Source organism: Mustelus asterias, chromosome 18, assembly GCF_964213995.1.
Source record: "Mustelus asterias chromosome 18, sMusAst1.hap1.1, whole genome shotgun sequence".
Lineage (NCBI taxonomy): Eukaryota > Metazoa > Chordata > Chondrichthyes > Carcharhiniformes > Triakidae > Mustelus > Mustelus asterias.
Genome location: NC_135818.1, coordinates 64,182,159 through 64,205,875, shown reverse-complemented (window position 1 = coordinate 64,205,875; position 23,717 = coordinate 64,182,159). Strand labels below are relative to the sequence as shown.

The following is a 23,717-nucleotide window of genomic DNA, read 5'->3' as shown; positions in this document are numbered from 1 at the left end:
TCCATACTCCAAAATCCCCGATTCCCTTGGTGATTTTGATCAATTGTTAACAATCTTGAATATACTCAATGATTCTGGGGTAGAAAATTCTAAAGATTCACAAACCCCCCCAGTGAAGAATTTTAAAAATCTTATTTAAATGGTTAACCCTTTATCTGAAACTACGGCCAGGATTATCTGTACCGCACCCCACCCCCTGCTTTCTTGTGGTGGATGCAGTGAGCCATCAGTTGCTGACGGGATCGGAAAGTCGACGGGTTTAGGCATGGCTCACCTCCCCTGCCACCAGAAAATCTTGCATTATGACTCCTAATTTGAGACTCTCCAGCCAGGGGAAACAGGCTCAACCTTGTAACATATAAAGTTCTGAAAAGTGTTTGTTGCAATGAGATTACCTCTCATTCTTACGCACTTCAGAGTTTAGGCCCATTCTACTCAATCTCTCCATTTAAGGCAACCTTTCCATCTCACAAATCAACCTAGTGAACCTTTGATGCACCCCCTCTAAGGCAAGTATATCCTTCCTCAAATAAGAGGTTCAAATCTATACACAGCACTCCAGAGATAGTCTGACAAAATAAAGCTCTTATAAATTACAGCAAGTCTTCCTTATTTTTATATTCAAACCTGCTTTTTGTAAAGGAAGCATCAATTATTTTGATTCAAGAATTTTGTTGCATTATCTGAAGGTTTTATAACACTGTAAAATGAGATGTTACAACTTCCCTCACCTTTATTCTTTTATGCTGCAATACTGTGTCACTAAAAAGGTCTTCATGGTCATCCTTTGGCAAATTTTCCATGAAATACCTTACTTGTTGCTTTCTTTTCAGGGTACCAATCCGAGCAGCAATTTTCACAGATTTCTCTATAAAGCACAATAGGCATTAACTAATTGCACTGTGAAACCAACAAAAGCAAGTTTATTGCCATCCTGACTGAACACTGCAATCTGAAAATTTTAGCATAGATTTCTTTTACAACCATAAAACATACTGATTAAGGCAGGAAATAATTCCATAAGTATCAATAAATATTTGCAAACTTTTTAGAAAGTTTATTTTGAAATAAATGTTTAAAGAACATCTTTGTAATATTTTTAATGTGGTTATTTGTTGTAGATGTTTCATTCTTTGATTTGATTTATTATTGTCACATGTATTGGTATACAGTGAGAAGTATTGTTTCTTGCGCACCATACAGACAAAGCATACCGTTCATAGAGAAGGAAAGGAGAGGACAGAATGTAGCGTCTAGGGTATAGAGAAAGAACAACTTAATGCGAGGTAGATCCATTCAAAAGTCTGATGGCAGCAGAGAAGAAGCTGTTGAGTCGGTTGATATGTGGCCTCAGACTTTTTTATCTTTTTCCTGACAGAAGAGAGTGTGTTGGGTGTGCGTGGGGTCCTTAATTATGCTGGCTGCTTTTCCAAGGCAGCAGGAAGTGTAGACAGTGTCAATGGAGGGAGGCAGGTTTGAGCAATGGACTGGGCTTCGTTCACAACCCTTTGTAGTTTCTTGATGTCTTGGATTGAGCAGGAGCCATACTAAGCTGTGATACAACCAGAAAGAATGCTTTCTATGGTGCATCTGTAAAAGTTGGTGAGATGTGTATTGGACATACCAAATTTCCTTAGTCTCCTAAGAAAGGTGGCGGGCTTTCCTAACTTATAGTGTAGGCATGGGGAGGGACCAGGACAGGTTGTTGGTGATCTGGACACCTAAAAGCTTGAAGCTCTCGACGATTTCTACTTCGTCCCAACTGATGTAGATGGGGGAATGTCCTCCACCACGCTTCCTGAAGTCGATGACTATCCTGTGTTTTGTTGACACTGAGGGAGATTATTGTCACCGCACCAATTCACCAAATTCTCTATCTCTTTCCTGTACTCAGTCGCGTCATTGAGATCTGACCCACTACGGTGGTGTCATCAGCAAACTTGAAAATCAAGTTGGAGTGGAATTTAGCCACACAGCATTGGCGTATAGTAAGGAGCTGAGGACACAGCCTTGTGGGGCACCAGCGTTGAGGATGATCTTCCATGGGATGCGGACATCACTGGCAAGGTCAGCATTTGTTACCCATCTCTAATTGCACTTAAACCAAGTGGCTGGCTAGGCTATGACAGAGGGTAGTTAAGAGTCAACCACATTGCCGTGGATTTGGAATCAAAAGCAAGCCAGACCAGATAAGAATGGCAGTTTTTCTCCCCCTGAAGCACATTAGTGAACCAGATGGATTTTTAAACAAATGCTGATAGTTGTAATTACTGAGACTAGCTTTTCATTACAGATTTAATTAACTGAATTCAAATTCCATCAGCTGCAATTGTGGAATTGCCATGCCACCAGAGCAAAAGCCTGGACCTCTGAGTTACCAGTTAAGTGAAATTAACACTATGCCATCATCTCCCCTAGAAGTGCAGAGTAGATCGGCTACATTAAAGTTGCACATGCCAAAGGATCCCAATCAAGAAGCATTGGTGCAAGCAATTGCTTGGGAGTATATAACTTGAATAACAACTAATAGTAGACATTTTCTTTAAGATTTAGCAAGCATGATCCAGTTGAGTTCGGTCTATTATGAATAACTGAGGAATATGCTGTTTGATTAAGTGAGCCAATCCCTGGGACCAATGGCCCACGTACCTGGTGTTGCACTGGTACTGAAGTGAATTCATGCACTAGTTGCTCAATTGTGTGGTAGGTAGAATGTCTTTTTAGACTGACAGCAGCATCATGTTAAGTGTGAATACCATGTAATCATGGCATATTCGTAGCATGAAAAAGTTGATGTGATTCTGTGATTGGGCAGCACTTGCTCTACAATCCTGAGTGGCTAATAGCTACACTAAAAACAAATTTAAGATAATCAGTTGAGCTTGTGATGTCTCACTTACGCTTGTTGGAAGCAACACGCATTCATTGGGGGGTGGGGAGGAGAGTTTACATTCAAAGAGGTAACATTGGAAAGCTTTAAAAATGAATATAATGATCTTAAAGATGCAGCCAGATAGGACAGTAGTGGAACATTAAGTATGGATGGGACAAAGGGTTTCTGCAGCAAATTAGTTGAATTATGAGCAGAGGCAAACAATATGACAGAGGTGGAAGTAGGTGAACTATGTATAGAAAGGATGTGGGCTCAATAGCTTATCTTAGGAGTAAATAAGATGCAGAGGTTGCAAACAGTCTTTTTCAGCCGAAGAATGTGACTTAATTTCGGGGATGGAATTGGTGGTTGAAGACAAAAGCTTTGGTTTTCCCAATGCTTAAATGCAGGAAATGCTAGTTCACCCAAAAAATGGATGTCAGACAAGCAAACAAGACAGAAACAGTAGAAGGGTTGCCAAAGGTTTGAGGAGAGGTAAAGCTGGGTCTCACTCGAGCATACCAAGAGGCTTCTCTATCTGACCCTTACCATTACCTCTAGAAATCTAGGCACGGTTCTATCCTTGGTTTCTTTGCTTTCATCATTTACATGCTGCCCTTTAACATCTGCAGGCAAAGCTCAACTTGAGCTTTGGTGACAATGCCAAGGCCCTATCTTTCCAACACCTTTTTCAATCCTTCCAATACTTCTGTTTTGTCAGACTGTTTGTCCAACAACCAGGCTGGTGCTCTGGTTCCTTCAGGGCCTTTTCTATTTTTTAAAATCTCTGTTACCTCCTCTGACCCTACAACACTACTCCTCCTGACTTTGGCCTCTTGTGCATCTCATCATAGTGGCTGGGCTTTTAGCTACTAAGTCTGCACACTAATTCCCACCGTATAACCTCCATCGCCAAGATATTCAAAAAGCCCATCTCCTTGTTTAAGCTTTCCGTTGCCTCAGCTCATAACCTTCTTTGCTTCGGTGCTCATTTGTAATTACACCTTTAACAATAGTTTAGGATGTCTTCCTACATTAAAAAGTACGATATAAATACAACTGAGTACGTTTTCCAAAATAAATTATTTAATAATGTTTATTACCTACTTGTGATAATCTAGTTTATATGCAATTGATGAGGGATGGTAATGAAAATTATTCAATAGGTACAGGCATTAACAAAGAATATTCATTCATGGTTGAGTGGAGGGAGGATTGTGATTTTTGTATCAATAAATGACACTGTAACTTTGAATGCAAACATTTACTCTGGAAGTCCTGCATAGCACTATAGCCACGTGAAAGTTGATTGGTCCAGTAGAGTGAACTTTTGAAGTCACTTTTAACTCATCACCATCTGATTTATTTTATAAAAATCTTTCTATTCGTGAACTGCTCATAAACAACACCATGGGCACTTAGCAATATTTAAAAAGAAAACAGGATGTGTGGCATGTTGACCTACTTCTTCATCATCTTACCTTTTCTAAAAATAATGGAGCTGAACTTCCTGGGAACAGCACACCCAATTTTCCAACACTGGGCAATGCAGCGCTAGCATGGCAATCATAGCGTTGAGTGCAGCTCTGTCAAGGGGAAGGAAGCCACATCCCCTTTTTTATAGCACGGGCTGCCGTAAAACAGGTTCTGTGGAGTTTATAAGTCCTCGACAGGCAAGGGAAAAGATAAGTGTATAAGCGGGTAGGAATTTGGGGATGGAGGTGGCCTGCCTTGGGGTGGAGGTTTAGCCAGAGTGGGCGAGTCAGGTTTGGCAGCTGCACGAGAGGAGCTGAGAGTCAGGCATGGCTGGGAGGGGGCAGGGAATCCCTTGGTGAGAGGTAGGGGGCAAGGCCCAGGGTACCGGGGGAGGGGTTCGTAGGTCTGTGCAATAGTTACCAGAAGAAAGAAGTGCTTTTAATTCTATTGTGTAATCCAGTCAGTACCATTTGAAGTTTGCAACTGCCATACAAACCTTACCTGTAGATAGTTGAAAGGGATTCCCTAGCACATCTCTGGGATTCCCCATAATAAGATGCCCTGAAGCTCGGACATTATGGCCCAATATTAGGCAATGTTACCAATAATTTATAAAACTGGACTGCTTTAAATATTAACAAACCATCTCTAAACTTATGCATTCCAACCTTTGTTTTTATTACTGGAACTTTTGTTCTTCTGCTTCACATCAGGTCTTTTGGGCATCTTCAGTTGATGTTCAGATGCATACTTTTGCTGGCACTCCTCAGCAGAATGTGTTCCAACCGATGCTGCTACTGTTTCCCAGAAACCAGGTTTATGTTTGGGTAACGCTGCAACAGATCTAACAGACGAAAAATCATTTTGAAACCTTGTTAAAGTTATAGCAAGTCAAATAAAGATAACCAGTCTTGCATTGTTTTAGTTAAAAACATCCTACATATATTGCAGGAATGAACTATATTATAATAACAACCTTTAATTGAAGGTGTATTGTAACATGACAGATATCTTCCTTATGACCAACAGTACTTTAAAGCAGAGAAGGCTGATGGGGAACATGATCGAGGTGTACAAAATTACGAGAGGTATGGACAGTGAGAGTAGGGAGCAGCTGCTCCCCTTGGTTGAGGGGTCAATCACGCGGAGCATGGTTTTAGGGTAAGGGGCAGGAGATTCAGAGGGGATTTGAGAATTTTCTTTTCCACTTATTGAGTGGTGGGAATCTGGAATGCATTGCCTGGGAAGTTGGTGAAGGCTGGAAACCTTACAATTGTTAAAAAATATTAGGGTGAGCTCTTGAAATATCATAACATTCGGGACATATGGGACAAGTGTAGGAAAATGGGACTAATGAGCCTTTGGTGGTAGTTACGGTCAGTACAGACTCGACTGTACAACTCTAAAGAAAAAAAGCAGATCAGGCCCAATGTCTGCAGTCTTGCCACATCCAGTCGTGAATGGTGGTGGACAATTAAATAAAACTCCCAGAAGGAGGAGGTGCCACAAATATCCCCATCTTGAGTGATGGAGGAACCCAGTACAAAAGATAAAGCTGAAGCATGTGCAACAATTTTCAGACAGAAGTGCTGAGTGGATGATCCATCTCAGCCTCATCTGTAGGTCTCCAGCATCACAGGTGCCAGTCTTCACTCGACGTGATAGCAAGAAACAGCTGAAGACATTGGATATTGCAAAGGCTATGGGCCCTGACAATATTCTGGCAATAGTTATGAGGACTTGTACTCCAGAACTTGCCGCATCCCTTGCCAAGCTATACCAATACAGATACAACACAGGCATCAACCTGGCAATGTGGATTATGTCCTATACACGAGAAACGGGACAAATCCAACCTGGCCAATTACCACCCATCAGTCTACTCTCGATCAATGATAGAAGAGGTCAGCAACAGTGCTAGGAGGCCTTGTGGTGCTGTGGTAATGCCCCAAATGCTGAACCAGAAGTTCCAGGTTGGCGTCCAACACCAGGACTTGTTGGCCACGGAAGGAGCATTTATAATGCAGTTTACTCCAACTAGTTAATGGAGGGGCAGGGCTCAGTAAAAGTTAGTAAAGTTTCCAGAATTAGTCATGGAGTAGAGTATGGAAATTGGCAGGAATAAAACTTCAAGTACAGCAGAAAAAGGGACAACTACAGTGCTGTGTCAACACAGCACCAAGGGCGCTGTACCTAAATGCATGCGGTATACGGAACAAGGTAAATGAGCAGGAAGCACACATTGTAACTGGAGGGTACGATGTTGTGGGCATCACAGAGACGTGGCTACAAGGGGATCAGAGGTGGGATCTGAATATCCAAGGATGTGTCCTATTGAAAGGATAGGCAGATGGGTAGTGGAGGCGAGGTTGCCTTGTTGGTAAGAAACAAAATTAAATCATTAGAAGTGATATACGGTCGGACAGCGTAGAATCTCTGTGGGTAGAGTTGAGGAATCGCAAAGAGAAAAAGACCCTAATGGAAGTTATGTATAGGCCCCCTAGCAGTAGTCAGGATGTCGGACAGAAAATAAATCAGGATTTAGGAAAGGCATGTAAGAAAGGCAATATTACAGAAATCATGGGGATTTCAATATGCAGGTGGACTGGGAAAATCAAACTGGTAGCGGACCTCAACATAAAGAATTTGTGGAATGTCTACAGGATGGTTTTTTTGGAGCAGCTTGTGCTAAAGCCCACTAGGGAACAGGCACTTCTGGATCTGGTGATGTGTAGTGAGGCAGACTTGATCAGGGAACTTAAGGTGAAGGAACTCCTAGGGGGCAGTGACCACAATATGAAAGAATTCACCTTGCAGTTTGAGGGGGAGACGCTGGAATCGGATATAATGGTGCTACAATCGAGTAAAGGAAACTACAAGGCCATGTGGCAGCAGCCGGCCAGATTTGATTGGAAAGGGAGCCTAGCAGGAAAGACTGTGGAACAACAGTGGCAGGAGATTTTGGGGATAATTCAGAAGGCACAACATAAATTCATTCCAAGGAAGAGGAGCATGTTAAGGGGAGGATGATGCAACCATGGCTGACAAGGGAAGTCAGGGATCGCATAAAAGCAAAGGAGAGAGCATACGGTGAGGCAAGGAATAGTGGGAAGCCAGATGATTGGGAAACATTTAAAAGCAAGTAGAGGCAACAACTAAAAAAAACCAATAAGGGTGGAGAAGATGAAACATGAGAGTAAGCTAGCTAGTAATATAAAAGAAGATTGCAAGAGTATTTTTTCGATGTATAAAAGGTGAGAGAGAGGCAAGAATGGACATTGGACCGCTGGAAAATGAGGCTGGAGAAGTAGCAATGGGGGACAAAGAATTGTCAGAGGAACTGAATGGGTACTTTGTATCAGTTTTCATGGTGGAAGACACCAATGACATGCCAGAACTTCAAGAGAGCCAGGGAGCACTTAGTGGCCATCACTAAGGAGAAGGTGCTAGTGAAACTGAAAGGTCTGAAGGTGGATAAATCACACGGACCAGATAGACTACATCCCAGGTTTTTGAAGGAGATAGCTGAGGAGATTGTGGAGGCATTGGTGGTGATCTTTCAGGAATTACTGGAGTCAGGGAAGGTCCCAGCGTAATGTAACACCCCTGTTTAAGAAGGGAGGGAGACAGAAGATGGGAAATAATAGGCCAGTTAGCCTGACCTCGGTCGTGGGCAAGATCTTGGAGCCCATTATTAAGGATGAAATTGCGGAGTACTTGGAAATGCATGGTAAAATAGGGCTGAGTCAGCACGGCTTTGTCAAGGGGAAGTCTTGTCTGACAAATCTGTTAGAATTCTTTGAGGAGGTAACAAAGAAGTTAGAAAAAGGAGAGCCAGTGGACGTCATTTATTTGGATTTCCAGAAAGCCTTTGGCAAGGTGCCTTACAGGAGGTTGCTAAATAAGCTAAGAGCCAATGGTGTTAGAGGCAAGTTTCTGGCATGGATAGAAAATTAGCTGACAGACAGAAGGCAGAGAGTGGGGATAAGGGGGTCCTTTTCAGGATGGCAACCAATGGCTAGTGGTGTTCCACAGAGGTCAGTGTTGGGACCACAACTTTTCACTATATACATTAATGATCAGGAAGATGGAACTGAGGACATGGTTGCTAAATTTGCGGATGATACAAAGATATGTAGAGAGACAGGTAGGGAGGCTGCAGAATGACTTGGACAGGCTAGGAGAGTGGGCAAAGAAGTGACAGATGGAATACAATGTGGGAAAGTGTGAGGTTGTACACTTTGGTAGGAAGAATAGTGAATGGCTTAGGCTATTTTCTAAATGGAAAGGGACTTTGGAAATCTGAAGCACAAAGGGACTTGGGAGCTCTGGTTCAGACTCTCTTAAGGTTAACATGCAGGTTCAGTTGGCAGCTAGGAAGGCAAACTCAATGTTAGCATTAATTTCTAGAGGGCAAGAATATAAGAACAGGGGTGTATTGCTGAGGCTGTATAAGGCTCTGGTCAGATGCCATTTGGAATATTGTGAGCAGTTTTGGGCCCCATACCTAAGGAAGGATGTGCTGGCCTTGGAGGGGGTCCCAAGGAGGTTCACAAGAATGATCCCAGGATTGAAGGGTTTGTCATAAGAGGAGTGGTTGAGGAGTCTGGGTCTATACTCGATGGAGTTTAGAAGGATGAAGGGGGAATCTAACTGAAATTTACAGAACTCCGAGGGGTCTGGATTGAGTGGACGTGGAGAGGATGTTTCCACTAGTGCGGGAGACGAGAACTCAAGGGCACAACCTCAGAGTGAAGAGATGCTTCTTTAAACCTGAGATGAGGAGGAATTTCTTTAGCCAGAGGGTGATGAATCTGTGAAACTCATTGCCACAGAGGGCTGCGGAGGCCAGGTCATTGAGTGTCTTTAAGACAGAGATAGATAGGTTCTTGATCAATAAGGAGATCAAGGGTTACAGGGAGAAGGCAGGAGAATGGGGGATGAGAATATCAGCCATTATTGAATGGCAGAGCAAACTTGATGGGCCAAATGGCCTAATTTTGCTCCTATATCTTATGGTCTTATTCCACTAATTCCCCCTACTTTTTTCCAAAGAGTAAAAAAGTAATGTGGACGTGAAGATACACTTAAAAAATAAATCAACAGTGCAATTAAGCGGCACTTGCTTAACAACAACCTGCTCAATGACTTGGGTTACATCAGGGTCACTCAACTCCTGACCTCATGATAGCCTTGGTTCAAACATGGAGAAACGAGTTGAATTCCAGATGTGAGGCAAGAGTGATTTCCCTTGACATCAAGGAAACATTCGATTGAACATTGCATAGGGAGCCCTAGCAAAACGAGTCAATTGGAATTGGGGGGAAACCCTCCAATGGATGAGTCCTACTTGGCACAATGGAAGATGGTTGCTGTGGTTACAAGTCAATCATCTTATTCCAGGACATCACTGCAGGAGCTCCGCTGGATAGTGTCTCAGGCCCAACCATCTTCAGCTGCTTTATCAATCAGCTTCCTTCTATCATAAGGTCAGAAATGGGGATATTTGCAAAATGTTCAGCACCATTCGCAAATCCTCAGATACTGAAGCAGTCTGCGTCCAAATGTAGCAAGGCCTGAATAATATCCAGGCTTATGCTGGCAAGTAGCATTCGTGCCACCCAAGTGCCAGGCAATGACCATCTGCAACAAGAGAGAATCTAACCACTGCCAGTTGACATTCAATGACATTACCATTGTTGAATCTCTCATTATCAACATTTTGGGGGTTATCATTGATCAGAAATTGATCAGATTGTGGGTGGCACGGTAGCACAGTGGTTAGCACTGCTGCTTCACAGCTCCAGAAACCTGGGTTCGATTCCCGGCTTGGGTCACTGTCTGTGTGGAGTTTGCACATTCTCCTCGTGTCTGCGTGGGTTTCCTCCGGGTGCTCTGGTTTCCTCCCACAGTGCAAAGATGTGCGGGTTAGGTTAATTGGCCATGCTAAAAAATTGCCCCTTAGTGTCCTGAGATGCGTAGGTTAGAGGGATTAGTGCGTAAATATGTAGGGATGTGGCAGTAGGGCCTGGGTGGGATTGTGATCGGTGCAGACTCGATGGGCCGAATGGCCGCTTTCTGTACTGTAGAGTTTCTATGATTTCTATGACAGAAACTGAACTGGAATAGCCAAATAAATAGTGTGGTTCCAAGAGCAAGTCAGAGGCTAAGAATCATGCAGTGAGTAACTCGCCTCTTGACTCCTCAAAGCCTTTCCACCATCCACAAGGCAAAAAATCAGGAGTGTGATGGAATACTCTCCACTTGTCTGGACTAGTGTAACTCCAACAACATTCAAGAAGCTCAATGTCATCCAGCACAAAGCAGCCCACTTGATTGTGCCCATTCCTCAAACATTCAATCCCTCCACCACCGACAAACAGTGGTAGCCCTGTGTACCATCCACACGATGCACTACAGGAACTCACTAAAGCTCTTCAGGCAGCACTTTGCCAAACTCATGACCGGTACCATCTAGAAGGACAAGGGCAACTCCAGGTGGCAACACTGCCAAGTTACTGACCATTCTTACTTGTAAATATATTACCATTCACGGCCTCTGATTCAAAATTCTGGAACACCCTCCCGAACAGCATTCTGAGTTTACCTGCATCTCAGGGACTGCAGCGCTTCGAGAAGACTGCTCCCCACCACCTTCTCAAGGGCAACAAGAGATGAACAATAAATGCTAGCCTAGCATCCCGTAAATGAATAATAAAAAAAAAAATCACAGTTTGGATTTTTAATTCTTTCATGGAACGTGGGCCAGCATTTGTTGTCCACCCCCAACTGCCCTTGAACTGAGAGTAAACCATATTACTGTGGATCTGGAATTACATGTTTTTAAAAATTCAATTGTGGGACATGGGCTGGCCATCCCTAGTTGCCCTTGAGAAGTTGGTGGTGAGCTGCCTTCTTGAATCGCTGCAGTCCACGTTCTGTGGGTTGACCCACAACGCGTTAGGGAGGGTATTCCAGGATTTTGACCCAGCGACTGAAGGAATGGCGATATATTTCCAAGTCAGGATGATGAGTGGCTTGGAGGGGAACTTGCACGTGGTTCCCATGTATCTGCTGCCCTTGTCCTTCTAGAAGGAAGTAGTCGTGGGTTTGGAAGGTGCTGTCTAAAGATCTTTGGTGAATTGCTACAGTACATCTTGTAGATAGTACACACTGCTGCTACTGAGCGTCAGTGGTGGAGGGATTGAATGTTTGTATGAATGCAGGCCAGGCTGGGTTAAGGATGACAGATTTCCTCCCGCTGAAGAACGTTTGTGAAACAGATGGTCATCATCAGACTTCCAGATTTTTCTTGGAGTTCAAATTTCACCTTCTTGCATGATGGGACTCAAAACCAGGGCCCCAGAGCATTACCCTGGGGGGTCTCTGGATTACTAGTCCAGTGACAATACCGCTATGTCACCACCCCTACTCCCTTGGCACTCACTCCTGCTCTGAGCATTTCACCTTATTCCATCTGTTTCACTTCTTATTCAAAATTCTTGTTCTGTACCATTAAAATGTTTTCACCAAGATGTCTTCAGCGCTTTCCCCTCAACTGAGCAACTTCTCATTTTGTGATTTCAACTTCCATTTTAATTCATAATGCTGTCTCTGCTGAATTCACTGTGCTTAATCTCTACCTCCATGTAACCCTCCAACACATATTCATATCCAGGATCACCCTGGAATGCAAAGATAACCTTCAAGTAAACAATAGGGCTGAAATATTCATCCCTGTCATAAACTCCACTTCCATGCCACTGATTTAAATGGGTATGGTAACCTAGTGATTATGGGAATAGACTAAAATCTGGACATGACTAGTTCAAATGCTATCATGGCTATTTGGGGAATTAAATCTGGTGATTTATGAACTCTATCTAGATAAAGTTACCAGAAAAGCTGCCCAATTGTCTTAGAAATCCAACTACTTCACTCATATCGGGCATAACTATAGGGTTCATGGTGGGAGATATAGGAAGGATATCAGAGGTAGGTTCTTTACGCAGAGAGTGGTTGGGGTGTGGAATGGACTGCCTGCCGTGATAGTGGAGTCAGACACTTTAGGAACATTTAAGCGGTTATTGGATAGGCACATGGAGCACACCAGGATAATAGGGAGTGGGATAGCTTGATCTTGGTTTCAGATAAAGCTCGGCACAACATCGTGGGCCGAAGGGCCTGTTCTGTGCTGTACTGTTCTATGTTCTATCCTTTGAGAACGGAACTCTTGCCCAGATTTTCAAATATGTGATTCTTAATACCTCAAGGTAACTATAGTGATGGGCAATAAATGCAGCTTTGCCCAAGACAAAATAATTCAATTTTTCTAATCAACTATTTCCTCATGCTGTACTAGACCACACAAACTTTATGGTGTTCTCAGTTCAAAGCAGTTATTACCAGGATGTAAAGTGACATATAATTCTGCATATGCAATACTCCTTACCACTGCTAAAATGCTTTTACACACTTTTCTCACCTTCCAGATTCAATCTTTCCTATGTTTTGCTTGTGGACTTCTCATCCTCCATAAACCCCAAATTGATCAGTGAGCTGTCCACATACTGCAGTTATTTCTCTTCGTCCATCTTGCTGAACTACACCTGGTCCATGTCTTCAATGTATTGAATTTAAATACTTTCATAGCCATGTCCTACCACTTGCAAACAATCTCCTCTAGCCTTGTGTCTCACATCTATTAGCCACCTAACACTGGGTTTTTTTTGTGTCTCCTGCTTTTTGGTGCATTATTGGCAAAATCTTCAGAAGTCTTTATTAAACCTCAAAGCCTTTTTATTTTAAAAATCTTCTCAAAAACAACTTTGCAACCAAATTACCTTTTCTACACCTCACAATAGTTTGACATTTGTTGTTTTATTTTATCTACTTCTGTTCTCCATTGTAAATGGTTTGGAGACGTTATCCAGATTAATGTACTATGCTGTGCTCTCAAGTAAGACAAAAATAATCGTGGTTAGTGAAGCTCTGGGTATAGTTCAGTTTGGGTACAAGCCTCATTAATTAAGGTAGAAGTAGGGATATTTAAGGAGTAATTGAGAAACTGAAAAAAGTGATATTATCTAGCCAAGAGAGATACCATAAAAATCTTGGTTTTGAAACACGAGGGCAATATAGGTGCAACAAGGAATACTTCATCGCAGTGTTGAAAAAAAAAGATGCTCAAGGTGTATGAACCCAATATCATAGGTTATTGGTATATATTACATCCAAAAATCGTTTCCAAAACATATGCTTTTTAAAAACTTTTAGCATACATAGAAATAGGGAAATAAAGATCAGGAAAATTCCAGCCTCAGACTTCCTCCAACCATTGAATGGTTCTTACCTGTGCAGGCAATGTAGTTCTTCCTTAGTCCAGAAATCTGCTTCAGTATCAAGAGAATGCAACCATATTGACTGTTTTGGTTGTTTTTTCTGACTAGACTTAGAATATAACTCAGGGTCAAAGTCTGGATCTAATATTTTTCCAGCTACATTTTTTTTCTTTGAAGCCTTTGTTGAACATTTTGCCTCATCTTCTTCAGCGTCTGAAACATCTGTAACAGATGACAGGAACCTATTAAATTGATTCTTAGGTTTTCTGTGTGAAAAGTGTTGGTTACACTTTGATTCACTGCTTCCAGCGTCGTAGTGATTTAATTTTGCTTCATTTATTGGATGTGTCAGAGATGTTTCAACTCTGACATTTAGTTTTGAAGAGCATTTCAGCCCACCTGTTGCAGTCACCTCAGCATTGCCAGTATACAATCCCTTCTTTGACTTGTCTGTTTGAGAATGACAGGAAGTCTGATGATTTTGAACACAGGTGGTTTTCTGTCTCGGAGGATAGAGTTTATTTAAGCTAAACTCCTCGGTATTGTTTTCTCTGATTTCCTTGTTGGTTGGAATAGAGTTGGGTGATGTCAATGACTCAGATGAAAAAGAATTGTTATTAATCATTGAAGAGGTTTGTTTAAGCTGCACTGAAGACTCTTCAGACTGTGGGTCTGTGACAGTACAACAGTCAATATTGCTGGTAGTCGAAATGATTTGTTTATTCACTTGTACTTGGTTTTGTTTATTGACACTCCGTTTGTAGTTTACATTTCTCACTTTCCTTTTGATGTTAATTTTGGTACTCTGACTGGTTTCCAAACTCTCATCTTCTGATTGACTCAATTTGATAGGTTTCTTGACTGACTTTGAAGAACGAGTCACTTCTGTAGACCTTTTAGACATATGATCAAAACTATCACTTGTAGCCTCCACTTCGGATGAATGGCTAATTTCTACCAAAGACATATTTCTTCCTTTGTTCCTTTTGCTTTTAACATTACCTAATAACTCACTTGATTTTATTGTCCCATTTCTTGATTTGTAAGGATCTTGCAGTTTTGCTTCCATGGGTCTAATAGTTCTCATTTCAAAAATATCATCATCACTTGTATCTATCAGTGTGGGTGAATTACTCATTGTAGTTATTGACGTATTTCTTCTTTCGTTTCTGTTTTCAATGTAATCTAATGTCTTACTTGATTTTATTGTCCCGTTACTTAATTTGTACGGATCACGCAGCTTCGCTTCCATGGGTCTATTAGTCTTGTTTTCAAAAATATCAGCGTCACTTGCACCTGTTATTACAAGTGAACTGCTCATTTTGGTCATTGGTATACTTCCTCTTTTGTTTCTGTTTTCAACATGATCTAATAACTCATTTGATTTTATTGTCCCACTTCTTAACTTGTAAGGATCACGCAGTCCCATTTGTTGCCTATTGGACTTGCTTTCCAAAACTCCTCTTGTATCCTCTTCTTCAGATGGAATAACCACATTTACAGCAGCCAAAGTCCTTGCTTTATTTCTGATTATATGGGCATTGTGTAACTCATTTAATTTCACTGTTTTGTTGAATAATGCAAGAGGATCACGAATCGGGGTCATAACAACAGTCGGATTTAGAGCACCGTGCTTCCTGGTAATAGATGTTTTTGTATTCAAAGTACATTCATCGCTGCTTGAAGCAGACTGTCCTGACAATTGTTTGTGTATTTCATTTCTCGTGATAAATTTCACTGGTTGCTTTTTGGACGTTTCATTAGCCTTTTTTGTCTCTTTGATATCTCTTCCCTTCTTCAAAACTGGATCTATTAAAAGACAAATGCTAAAATAAACCTGGAGATCAGCAGCTGTTTATGATAACTGATTGATTTAGGCAATGAGTCAGCATTCCATGGGAAATGATGAACCTGTAAAAATAGCTAAATGCAATGAAAAATCTGGATAAAGACACTTCCATCCCACTTGTTACCATTCCACCAATTCCTGGAAGCTGCACCAGAGATCCCTGAAGGACTGCTTGAATGTGTGGAAAAGTAAGCCCTCCAACTGGTTGATAAAATATTTCTGTGAAATTGCCTTTCAGAGATGCACATCTGCAGGTGATGCTTAGAATTTATAAAAGAGGAAAATGTACAACCGTTGATATCGACTAGCTTCTTAAGGTTATTCACCATTTCGCGAGCTTAAGCAAAAGCTTGATCTACATGCTATAACATCTTTATAAATCCTAGGAAAGTCACAGAAGCAGAAGATTCCGATACAACAATCTTAGGAGAAACTTTGCATCTGGAGCTAAAGGCAGCAAATATTCAATTACAGTGACAATCAAACTCTCAATTGCAAGCTCTTTATAAAAAAAAATGTGGACATATGCTTTGCTTTAAATGTAGCTCTATTTGACTGGAAGGAAAATCAGGATGATTCTTTTCCAGACCATACTCTGATCTGCCCTACTTTTGATACTTGCAGCATCCAGATGATTCGGTGTATCTCTGTAGATACCAAGCAAATTACCCCAAAATTTAAGTCAAAAACATCCACTGCTACTGTCCAATATTCTGAAAGACAATTTCGCCCATACAGACACATTAAACTTATTTAATGTTTTACAAAAATATAATTAAATTCAAATGCAAGAAATCATGTGAGAATAAAACAGCAACTAAGTAGCAAGGTGAAAATAACAAAAGGACTCAAAGCTGATGGATAAAATGTATGTAGATTCTTGGTACTAAGATGATGATGCCAAGTATTTGGCTAGCAAATGGACAATTTCTTATTGACCCATTTCATATACCTCTGACCCCACTTGAATTAAGTCCCTTACTAAAAGATACTGTCTATTCCTGTTTTCATTATTGTTGTGACAAAAAATTAGAGGACGATTACTGGGAGGTGAACAACAGGTGCCAAACAGAAAGAGTTGGTGTGTGGTGGCGGTGTGTCTGTGCCTCAATTGGAAGACCCATTCAGATTTAGGGCACCCTCTCCTCAGGGATCTGGGAGTTCCAGCTCTCCCTCATTGGTATCCCTAACCATGGATTTGCACAGCATATCTGAAGATATTATTGTAAATTAACATGGTCCAAGTTTTACAGTCAGTGACAATGGCTTGGCGTCACAACTGACCTCAAAGAAAGCTTTTCACAAAGATCTAGCAATCTTTGTGGCATGGATTTCACCTCTTCTGATATCAACTTCATTTCAGCATCAGCAATCTCACAATGATGATGGGGGCTGCTGACAGTTTTACCGTAAACAAAAATATTTGCAAAATTAGGCCAGTACACAGTAAACGTAAATCGACAAATCCATTCTGGGTGAACCAAAATGTAACATGAGCATGTTTAACAGACATATTTACAGAAGTTCACATTTTCTTACTTCTATTTTGTCTTGTATTCAGGTCTTCTGTCGATGTTTTTTGTTTTCTTTGATGTTTTGAAGTCCTCAAAGAATTTTCATTTCTGGCATTCATTTTCTATTTTTTTATTAATATAAAAATAATCAAAAATGGTTAGTGCTTGAAGAACTTAAGTACTTATTTTTTCATTTATTATAAAGTATTATACTCACTGGAGTATTGTGAGTGCTGGTAGTCAAGTAATCAATTCCACCCTCAAGTACAGTAACGTTCAAGGTATTATCCACAATTAAACGCTGTCCCCGCCAATACTCCAATGGTGCTTTGATGTAGCGGCCACTACGGCTAGTCTGCATGTCTCTTTGTATTGACGTTTCTATTCAAATTTCAATATTTATTTGAAAAAAGTAATGAAAGCCTTTTAAACAGTCTTAAATATCAAAATTAATGTAAGTAAACAGTTTTATAAACAAAAAAATTAAAAGTAAATTATTTCTATAGCAGATAAATTAAAAAGCAAGGAATTTTCTGAGATTACCAGGATTTTCAATTCCAGGCCACTTAACACTGCAAAATTGATAAACCACTTTCTTGCATTCTTTTTCTAAACAAAATTGTTCGTTTTATCTTGTTTACGTTATACATGGAAATGAAATAACTAAATTCTTAAGAGAAAAGTCTTAAATAGTTGGAAAAATAGAATTTGATGATTTTGTTATAAATGTCTGTAATCTTCTCAATTATTGGTAACCCTTAAGATATATTCACCTGAAGTACACTTCCACATAAACTACAACAAAATCCCTACTCTACATTTGGGTTGGATTATAAGGAACGAGAAAAGATCAAGTCAATCTATTTCGATCATAATGTCAATTTCATCCTTTTTCAAGCTTTAGGCCACATTAACCTGTCAACTAGCTGGGCAATGAACTCTTATCTCTCTACTTTCCACTGCATCACAAAAATGAGATAACCTGAAAACGTCCAGAATAAATTTTATACATGTATCGTAAAATAGGTTGACCTATTTTATGGGCTTTCTATCCATTTAGAAGTCCATCTTTACACACAATTAGTTTGGTAATAGGGTCACAATCTTCAATTGCTTAAATACAATCTATTTTTTTCTCAAGGAAGATGAGTTTGTTGACAAGCTCATTGATCTTTTTATTCACTTTATGGGCAGCATGGTGCTTAGCACTACTGCCTTATAGCACTAGAAGCCTCGATTCGATTCCCAGCTTGGGTCACTGTGGAGTTTGCATTTTCTCCCCGTGTCAGCATGGGTTTTCTCCGGGTGCTCCAGTTTCCTCCCACAGTCCATAAGGCGTGCTGGTTAGGTGCATTGGCCATACTAAATTCTTCCTCAGTGTACCCGAACAGGTGCCAGAGTGTGACAACTAGGGGGTTTTCACAGTAATTTAGTTGCAGTGTTAATGTAAGACTACTTGTGACAATAATAAATAAACTTTTACATGGTGGATAAAAAGGGTGGTTGTGGAAATATCTAGCTTTTTAAGTTTTATTTACTATTGTGACAAATGGCAACCCATGTGGATAAATGTACGATCGGCCACTTTGGATCTAAGAAAGATAATTCGGAGCATTTTCTAAAATGGAGAGAAACTCAATATTATGGAGAAACAGAGATTTAGGTGTCTATGTACACAAAGCACTAAAAGATAGTTGACAGATATAAAAAGTTATTATAAAGGCCAAGGGAATATTGAACTATATCTCAAGGGAATTGGGACACAAAAATGTTTCATCAAGAAGTTACAAAAAGCAATAGGCAGATATAGCTAGTGGGCAAAAATTACGCCATATAGAATTTGATGTGTGGAAGTGCAAAGTCATCCACTTTGGGCCTTAGAAAGACAAATCAGATTTTTTTTTCCAGAGCTGTAGAAGAGCAAAAGGGTGTATATGTGCACATATCACTGAAAGTTACTGGGCACAGAAAAAAGCATTGAAAAAGACAACGAATGTTGGCCTTTAGCTCAAAGGGGCATTAATACAAAGTGGAGGATGTTATGCTTTAGTTATAGTCTTGGTCAGACCTAATTCAGTGTACTGTGTTCAGTTTTGGACACCATGCCTCAAGAAGGATATTAACCTGCAATCCTTCTAACATATGCAAATGACAGGCACTAAGAGCAGGAGAAATTTTTGGTCAGCCATGTAATAGAGGGAAAGTTGGTGCCTCTACCGTCACTATCCATTGTTCCAGACTACAACATGCATGTAAAAGTGCTTATTGCCACAGCAACTCTGACTCAGTGATTTGTAACACACACTCTTTTATAGATCAGGAGCTATTACCAAAAGGCTTTTCCTTTGAATGAGTGTTCACATACTTATATTTTTAAAAAAGTGAATAGTATTACTCCTACTCCTTTGATGCAGGCTTAAATATAAATTAATCTTCCCAATTTTAACAAAATAACTAAAAACTTACCCATCTCTATTCTTAACTTTTTTGTCTTTTTCTTTGCTGCATTCCTTGCTTTAGCAAGCTGGTATCTGGTGGCTTGAGTCTCATCCACGTTATCTTCTGAAGCTGTATTATCTTGTGATTTTCTGGATTTCACTGAAGACAACTTTTCAATTCTGGCCCTTTTAGTCTCTCTCGAGTTTGGATTGTTAGATTTTCCCCTAAATAATGAGAACTTTTGATATATTAGCTCTTTTTAAATAAAACATATTAACATCATTTCAAAAATTCCAATAATTTGCTATTAAGTGCACATAGCAGTTATTAAAAATTAATTCACTTTGCTATTTTCCCCTGGAATATTTGTTGCAAATGGGCAGAAATGGAAAATCATACTCAGCAAAGACTTGATAGAGGCTTCTACAAATACTCTTACTTTTGACAAGAGAAATTTATTGAATTCATGTCCAGTCTGAATGTGGAGGGAACGGAGGTGATTCTCCCAGCCTGCTGTACTGCTTTTGTAGTGCAGCGGGCCGGGACACTCAAGTGGAGGCCGTTTCATGGGCTTCCTGCTGGGCGCCACAGTCTCCGCCGGCCAGATTTATGGCAGTGACAGCTCCACGCCAGAAAATCGGTACGGAGCTGCATAACTTATTTAATGGTCAAGTCTCCGAGCCCGCGAGTGTCTCCCGTCTGCCAAGAGTGGTTCACTCCAGCGGGATTTACTATAGCTCCCCACTAACGGGGAGCGAGCGGCCGGACCCCACTGGGGTAAAAGGGGGCAAATGAGGTCCCCCAGAGGGTTGAGGGTAAGGGGATGCCCTCTGGACATTACCACCTTGGCAGTGCCAGCCTGGCACTGCCAAGGGACAAAGTGGCAATGCCCAGGAGGCACAATGGCATTGCTCAACAGGAGGTGTCCCGCTGCCACTCTGCATAGGGATCACGAGCAGAGGAGGGGAAAGATCAAGGCTGGGCCGGACATGTTTGCAATCGAGCTGGCCAGCGATCGGGAAGCTGGCAGTGGGGGGCTACTGCATATGTGCCGATCAGCGCGTGTGCAGTGGCCCACTCAGCAGTATGTTGTCGGCCTCTCCAGCAGGAATAGGCCCCGCCCCCTGATTTTTCACGAGATTTACGCTAGTGCATTCTGGAGTGCCCAAGGTATGGGAGATTTCTTTTTAAAACTCTCGCTGAAAAAAAAACAGCGGGATTTATTCCAGTTTTTACACGAATTCGACACTTAGAAATTCCCCCCCCCCCCACCATTTTTCAACCATTTGTCAATATCTGCTAAATATTTCTTATGTAAGAAAGACAAAAAGAATGATAAATGCAGGACTGGATCAAAGTGAGAGATAATGAGCAATTCTGCGACAGATTCTTTGGAGTTCGTTTTCCTGAAAATTTCAGACTTGGGTTGGTAATTTTGGACTAAGCAGACACAAAGTACAGTATAGAACAGAAATAGAAATAGAAGTGTACCTCCTATGAAGAAATTCTTCAATATACTCCTTCCAATCCGATGGAAAACCAAAAAAGAAGTGTTTTAAAAAGATATCGGAGAATCCTGTTATTTAAAAAAATAGTTAATTTAAGGATTAAATCTCTACCAGCACTTTTTCATTCTCATTTATGGTGGTAAAGGATAAACTGTCAAATTTAAAGGAGAAATTAGATAAATATATCTTTGCATGAAATTAGGCATGTTGACATTTCTCAGATTAAAACAGACAAATTTTCACTTAAATACTGTTACCGTTGTTATCTACATGAATTAATATATGCTAATTTACTAAAATTAAAAGATTAAGAAAGAAAGAGAGCCAAGACTATATGTTCAATTTTCCGAAAGTAGGCATGGGAGGGAGTTTCCAAATTTTGAACTATGTCTCACAACTGAAACATAAATTCTGTTGGGGGCATCACACTTTTAATAGTAATTGGGGAAATAAATTAAGGTTGTGTACTGTCAAATAAAATGTAATCAATAAAGGCACACTTCTTTAAACAAAATTAAATTGAAACACCCTGACAGGGTTGATGCTGAGAGAATGTTTCTTCTTGTGGGAGAGTCTAGTATTAGGGGCCAATGTTTAAAAATAAGAGGTTGCCAACTTAAGACAAAGATAGAGGAGAATTTTTTCTCTCAGAGGGTTGAGTGTCTTTGGAACTCTCTTCTGGAAAAAAATGGTGGAAGCAGAATCTTTTCATATTTTTAAGGCAGATGTAGATAGATGCTTGATAAGCAAGGGGGCGAATGGTTATTGGGAGTAGGCACAAATATAGAGTTGACAATACAATCAGGTCAGCCATGATCTTACTGAATGGTGGAGCAGGCTTGATGGGCCATGTGGCCTGCAGTTAATTCGTATGTTTGTAATATGATAATTTCCAGTGTTATTAAATTTACCAAGGAGCATTCAACTTTAAATTAAAGCCTGTAAGATCATTGTTATAAAACTTTTGCCCCCTAATAGCATTTTCCAACAGTACATATAAAAGATGCTTGATTATACCACAGGATCAAAACAAACCATTCTGCACAAATAGCCCATGCTGGCATTTATGCTCGATTTAAGCCTTCTCCCAACTTTCCTCATTTAAATCGGTCATTGTAATCCTTTAATCCCTTTTCCCTCTCATTTGTCTAGCTTCTTTTTAAATGCATCTAAACTATTTATTCGCTTTAAACATTGTCTGGTAGCAAGTTCTACATTCTCACCAATCTTTGGATGAAGTTTCTTCTGAATTTCTTACTGGATTTATTGGGTCTCTTATACTGATGGCCTCTAGTTATGCTCTCTGCATACATTCTACAAAATCTTTTGTAATTTGAAAGACCCCTTTTAGGTTACCCCTCAGCCTTATTTTTCTAAAAGAAACCCAAGCAGTCAACCCTTTCCTGATATATACAGCAACAGATGTCTGATGTCACAGTTTTAAATCCTGTTTGTACTCTTTCCAGTGCTTCTACATCTTTTTTATAATATGGTGACTAAAACTACATGCAGTTCAATGTGGGTTGAGCATAAGTTACCCACTTTTCAATTTAATCCCTCTAGAAATAAAACTTAGTGCTTAGTCTTTCTAACCTGTACTGCAACTCGCAACTTCCAAGTAATAGGTGATCTCCCTTTTTTTCTACCAAAATGTACCATCTTACATTTATCTGTGCTGAACTTAATTTGCCAATTATTCATCCACTCTTTCATGTCTCAGCATTGATCCTTGTGGAACACGATTTCCCACCTTCTGCCACTCAAATAATCAGCCTTTATTCCCACTTCCTGCGTTGTCTTGAAACCAGCTAGCAATCCATTCTGCCACTTGTCCTGATTCTACATTTTCTGACATTATTCATTAATCTATTAAGTGCTACTTACCTTGGTTCTTCATTGCAACATAATCCAATGGACCTTTCAGAACATAAATCGAACCAGTAATAGATTTCACTTCTGTTTGTTTAATTCGTTCAGCAATTACATTACTATGCCAGTATACTCCGTCAGTATCTCTGTTTGGGAAAACATTCCAATTGAATAAACTAAACAAAAAAGTAACAGATGTATTACACAAATTAACCAAGCTCAAATTTAATTCCAGTTCTGACGAAAGATCATCGACTTGAAACATTGGGCTGAATTTTCCAGCAAGGAATTTTCCAGCCTTGACGCTAAGCCCACTTATGTCATTAGGTTGTCTGCTGGTTTGAGATCCAGAGAGTCAACAGTAATGTCAGGTGGCAGCTCCACCAGGAGAGGTGGATGTTGCTGAAACAGGCAAGGGAGAGGGCAGCTCAACACAGAGATGCCCATAGATGCTTGCGTTGAAATCCTCAAAAATAGAGGCCTGAAGCTGGTAGGGTCATTGGACTGTAGAGGAAAATGCCTCAGCAGGAGTAGTGACCTTCAGTGGTTGCTGCCTTTATCCCCACAACACTAACAGCTATGGAGCCCGAGTCAAGTCTGAAAGCCACTTGACATTTGCCAGGAGGCTGCTTCAATTGAACTAGTGATCACCTCATATGACAGAAAGCAGCTTCGATGGCAAAAAAAGTACTGGCACCATTGCAAAATGGCCTCAAGGAGGGGTCTTAATTGCCCTATTTGGTTGTCTGCCTCTGTGGAGAGGGCAGGTGACCTGATCCCATTTGCCTCTGTGAGAAATATCGCAGAAATGAGAAAGCAACAGGAAGCTATTGTGATTTGACTCCCCAC

At 40.6% G+C, this 23,717-nt stretch overlaps 1 protein-coding gene across 2 annotated transcripts in view; it reads right to left on the bottom strand.

Moving 5' to 3' along the window:
- Positions 1 to 23,717, bottom strand: part of mis18bp1 (MIS18 binding protein 1) — a 58,990-nt gene that overhangs the window by 8,603 nt on the left and 26,670 nt on the right. The window contains exons 6-13 of one of the 2 annotated variants that reach the window (XM_078234156.1): positions 22,884 to 23,014; positions 20,983 to 21,067; positions 19,519 to 19,715; positions 17,270 to 17,433; positions 17,078 to 17,174; positions 13,701 to 15,498; positions 5,017 to 5,192; positions 732 to 868 (exon numbers count right to left, since the gene is read on the bottom strand). In XM_078234156.1, coding sequence (XP_078090282.1) covers positions 732 to 868; positions 5,017 to 5,192; positions 13,701 to 15,498; positions 17,078 to 17,174; positions 17,270 to 17,433; positions 19,519 to 19,715; positions 20,983 to 21,067; positions 22,884 to 23,014 — 2,785 coding nt within the window. The remainder of the gene's footprint in view (positions 1 to 731; positions 869 to 5,016; positions 5,193 to 13,700; positions 15,499 to 17,077; positions 17,175 to 17,269; positions 17,434 to 19,518; positions 19,716 to 20,982; positions 21,068 to 22,883; positions 23,015 to 23,717) is intronic. The other variant, XR_013500049.1, reaches the window with a different exon arrangement.